We start from the raw sequence: 5000 nt of genomic DNA, 5'->3' as shown, positions 1-5000 counted from the left end.
CCGCCACTCAGAACAGAGCTGGAGAGGAATAGAGGCCACTGACCACTTACCGTTCTGACCTCCAGCCAGCGGTTGGCAGCAGAGAGGAAGAGATACGCCGTGTTGTTGGTGTCCGTCAGCTCCAGCATCCTCTGCTTGAAGCGCGCTTCATGTCTGAGAAGGGAGGGAGCAAAATAAAGCATACAACCTGAAACATGTTGTATTATTTATCTATTAACTTTTTTTATAGTATCTATTTATTTATTTTTTCTTTTTAATTTATTTCTGTAGTTGAATGGACACTTGAGCACAAGGAATTTCAATGCTTATAAATGCTTATTTATGAGTACATGACTATAAACTTTGAACTTGAACTTGAACTTGCCGTTTTATACATTCTGTCAATTATTTGTTAATTCAATAAATTGTCTATTTATGTCTTGAAGTGCTTTGGGTTTCCACTCTGTGCATATAAAATGCGCTAAATAAATAGAAACTGACTTGACCATAATCATTGCATGGCTTTTACAAGTCACCAGCTGCAAATATTTCACCAACGGATGCATCCAGAACTGGGTCACACCAATGACATTACACTGCATTACTGAACTGACTCTACCCATGACATCACACGGCATGGACAGAAAACATGTACAAACACTCTCTGCTAGGATCTCATTAGCCGCCAGCTCCAAAGACAACACCCTTGGCCTGGGAGGCACTTTTATCTAAGGTATTTCTTAATGAGCCCATTCCCGGCACTGGTGGTAAGATCTTCGGGCCTACTACTCACTACTCACAACACTGTTGCCATCCAGCCAGCCAGCCTGCAGCAGCAGCAGCACCGAGTAGACTTGCTAATGGTGGATGTTGAGGCTGACTTCAGATAGAGGGGTAAGGGGAGCACCAGTGATGAGTGTCTCTGGGGAGACGGCTGAGATAATGTAGCGTGAGAGCTGTTTAATGTTGGATTAGCCGGGACTATGAGAACAGAGGACTGGGCCGACTCTGTTTATGAGAGCTGGATTACGGCTCTTTAGGAAATGTAACGACACAGTTTACTAAACCTTCCACAGGCCCTTTTGATGTGCGTGTATGTGTGTGAGTGTGTGAGAGTGTGTGTGTGTGTGTACGTGTGTACGTGTGTGTCTGTCTCTCTGTGTGCTTACAAGGTCATTATCTTTCCCATCTTTTCACCTCTTCAAAAACAGACACAGCCGAGGACAGCCTGTTGCTTCCACATTAAGTGTCAACAGTTTCTGCTCCTTGGACTCCTTAAGCCTGAAGATGAGCTCTGGCGTCAGCAAGACCATGTTTACAGGTGAAGAAGCTTCTAGAATCCACTTTAGTTCCAGAAAATTCTATCAGTCTACACGAGCATTCTACATGCCTCTAATTAGCGCATTCTCCGCTGTGAGAATAACTTAATGATGTGACTAAATAAACAAGACCTCTATAAAAGCTTCCTTGTGCATAAATATATATACAAAGAACACAAAAACCAAATCACGCAGGTGCTGCTGATTTTCAATCAATATAGTCTGAACAATATTGACTTCCAAAAGCACTCAGTACTGTATGAGATTCTTAAGAAGATAGAGATGCTAAGATAAGATGTTCTCTACTTCTCTGTCTTTCACTTGAGGGCCATTTGCAGGCAACTAGGCCATTTCCTCAGGTTAGCGTGTAGAGCATATACCAAGCATCCTATTTCCTGTGAGTGCACAAAGAGACTGGACTAATGTGCATTCTGACCTGAAGGCACGGATGGTCGTCAGGCCTTCAGCTGTCTCAGAGAAGTGGCAGAGCAGAGGCAACTGGGTCGAGTCGTCCAAGTCCTGCAGGTCTCTAGAGGAAGCAGAGAGAAAGCAAGAAACATGGATAGAGAAGGAAAGATAGATAAATAGATAGACAGTGAGATGAAGACAGAAGAGGGGACAGATAGATAGATATATAGATAGATAGAGGAGAGAGAGGAGAGTGAATAAATGGCAAAAATATTACGATATTTCACTGTCTCTCTAAATGCGTATTTCACATATCCCCGAGGTGATGATCTCCTTGAGCTTACTTGGAGGCGACCCGGAAGTACTTCTGGATGAAGTAGAAGCCTACGGTGATGGGTAGCATGGCGATGAGGAAGGCCGGGGTCACAAACGCGATGACTCCGATCGCCGAGAGGCAGAGCAGCGTAGAACGAGTCAGAGACTCCAGCGTAGGGGGGATATGCTGCAGAGAGGAACACACACATACACACACACACACACACACACGCACACACACACACACACAATCATACACACACACACACACACACACACATTGATTTCTTCACACATGCATCTTTTTTTCTGTGTCAGATTGATGCAAGCAGAGTCTTACTCAGCTTGCATTTGTGGGCATGTATATGCCATGTATGCATCTTTCTCTCTCTCTCTCTCACTCTCTTTCTCTCATCCTCACCCATACTTTTCAGTTCAAGGCTGCATGCAAACTTCCTCACATATGCGTTGTATAGCCTTCTACAGACACTCGCAACAGCGATCACAAGCTCTCTGTCTCTCTCTCTCTCTCGCTCTCTCTCTCTCCATAATTGCCTATTTAAAGGCTGGCCATGCAAAATATATTCAATCATGCCTATAAGGGTCAGCTATTGAACTGAGAGAGAGTGAGAGAAAGGAGGGAGGGAAGGGACCGAGAGAAAGAAGGGGTGGCAAGGAGATAGAGAGTGAAGAAGGGAAGATAGAAGATGGAGTAGACACAGAGAGAGAGAGAGAGAGAGAGAGAGACTGTGTGATGGGGCAGTTGGTCAGGGGAGGAGAGTAAGAGAGTGTGAGAGACTATTATCGGGCTGTTGTGACATCTCTAAGCTCGGCTCAACCGCACTCTCTGGCCATGTCCGATGATCTTGGTTCAGTGCAATGACGTCAGCTTGTTTACGACACTCTGGCGGTCCTGTGTCAACACACTGATCTTAGACCTGTCAGTTAATCGTTACACTGTGGCCTATTAGCACGATATTCTATGAACAGACAGCCAGACCGACAGACAAAACGGAGCAAAACCACTGATCTCTGGACAGTTCATTTCTTCTCAGAGCGGCCTGGAAAGCTGCAGACTGAGGTCTGGACGTGGTCCCAATACACTATGCCCTCGGACAGAGATATCTAAGGCCCCAACGAAGAAACAAACTTTCCCACACTACTTTCGTTCTGAGAACAAGAAAAGAACAGACACAGGGGGGAAAAAAAGGCAATACGAGAAATATGTGGTGAAATAAACAGTCTCACCTGATTATGTTTGTATGACGCGGAAACAAAAAAGAAAGAAAAAGAAAAGAAAGGAAGAAGGAAAGGAACACATAAAAAGAAAGAAAGAATAACCCCACATCTGCTTGTACCTTATGGATTATGCTTGTGTTGGAAGAAAAGGGAAAAATAAGAGGAGTAAAGCAAACAGCTGGAGACAAGACTCACCTGATCAATGATGTTGGTGTCAGCTGAAAATCGGTTCAAGATCTGCCCCAGGGGTGTGACGTCAAAGAACCTGTCAAAGGTGTGTCACACACACAGAAACATTTCAAATCTGCTGCTATGCGACCAGGACAATACTGTACACCAACAGAAGAACAAGGCTTAATCCCCAAGGCATTAATTGATACAGACAAACCGGCAAAAAAAGCTCCTGGACCTTTTACTGGAAATTCCATTTTAGAATGGAATGTACCGTTTGTTAAGACAGATAGAGCGTACGTCAAATGTTGGTAATAATTTCTACGGTTGGATGCAAATGGGACAGTGAGACTGAGAATGGCGGTGAGAATGAAAACCAGTATTTTTCCTGCCCAGTTAATGTAAAACCAAGAAGCCATAACAGAGAAGGCCTCAACTGAGCTGCATCATAAGGCTATATGTCTGAAACATATTATTATATATGCACAAGTACTGTAGGCAATGATGATGATTCATCATCATCATCATCATTATCATCATCATCTTTATCTATATACCACTTTCAAAAACCAACTTACAAAGTACATAATAATGTACACTGAAATAATATTGCACAACTATGGAAATGGTATGGTGCCATTACAGCAATAGTAATGTGCAGTTGCATTGTACTGTATGCATTTCTATGATGATGTGTGCTTCTGATCCCATGATTCAGAGACTGATCCCATGATTCTGTGGCAGTTAACTCATTGCTGTAGCGTGCAGTGTTCCATGGAAGCTTACCTCAGTGGCGCGTGGATGATCTTGTTGAGCAGGTTGTGGTGCAGGTTGGTGGCAGCCGAGACGCCCAGGAACTCCACGGTCAGGGAGGTGATGAGGCAGAGGACGATCCCCGACCCGCACAGGATACTGAACACCCACACGTAGTAGGACTGGTGCTATAGAGAGAACACAGCACAGCACACACAGTTCAAGCTCAGACATACTCACACACACACACACACACACACACACATTACCTTTTTTTATATCAGCATGCTAACATGTAAGCACAGCAAAATAAAAAGCTTATTTTTACATTTTACTTCAATGCATAATGACCTTCTGGAAGATCACATGCCATCTTCAATAGGAACTTAAACTTAAAGTTGAGTAACATTTAGCAGCCACTTTTATCCAATGCACCACAGACTCGCAACAGCGGGTCCGGATAATAACAATAGTCAAAGATCACCGCTCATCTGTCAAGGTGCAGGATTGATAGGTAACTCATAAAGGATAGAGAAAATATTCGCATACACATTCCACATTTTCTGTGGGAAATAGGATTTTTATTCAAATCTGCCCGGAGTTCGGGAATGATACCTGGGTTACCGCCGCTCCACCACGCTCCCCTAAAATAACACTTTCACATCAGCGGCCACCCTGATCTCACCTCGTTGTAGCTGTCTCCGTCCTCGGTGAAGTTGGAGTAGGTGGTCAAGTTGGAGTGGGTGAAGTTCGAGGTGCTGTTGTAGGACGCGCCGTCGGATCTGTTGGCGGAGGTCCAGTAGGCCAGCCAGTAGT

General features: G+C 44.2%; 1 protein-coding gene across 1 annotated transcript in view; it reads right to left on the bottom strand.

The window, feature by feature from the left end:
- The window catches only part of abcc9 (ATP-binding cassette, sub-family C (CFTR/MRP), member 9), a 59572-nt gene that overhangs the window by 14373 nt on the left and 40199 nt on the right, over positions 1-5000 (bottom strand). Inside the window, exons 24-29 of the mRNA XM_062518223.1 lie at positions 4870-5000; positions 4218-4372; positions 3456-3525; positions 2051-2208; positions 1735-1827; positions 51-153 (exon numbers count right to left, since the gene is read on the bottom strand). The exon at positions 4870-5000 is cut by the window's right edge and continues 168 nt beyond it. Coding sequence (XP_062374207.1) covers positions 51-153; positions 1735-1827; positions 2051-2208; positions 3456-3525; positions 4218-4372; positions 4870-5000 — 710 coding nt within the window. The remainder of the gene's footprint in view (positions 1-50; positions 154-1734; positions 1828-2050; positions 2209-3455; positions 3526-4217; positions 4373-4869) is intronic.

This window comes from Sardina pilchardus, chromosome 17, assembly GCF_963854185.1.
Source record: "Sardina pilchardus chromosome 17, fSarPil1.1, whole genome shotgun sequence".
In the NCBI taxonomy this organism is placed as follows: Eukaryota; Metazoa; Chordata; class Actinopteri; order Clupeiformes; family Clupeidae; genus Sardina; species Sardina pilchardus.
The sequence above is the reverse complement of the archived record's forward strand: the minus strand, read 5'-3'. Positions and strand labels throughout refer to the sequence as shown.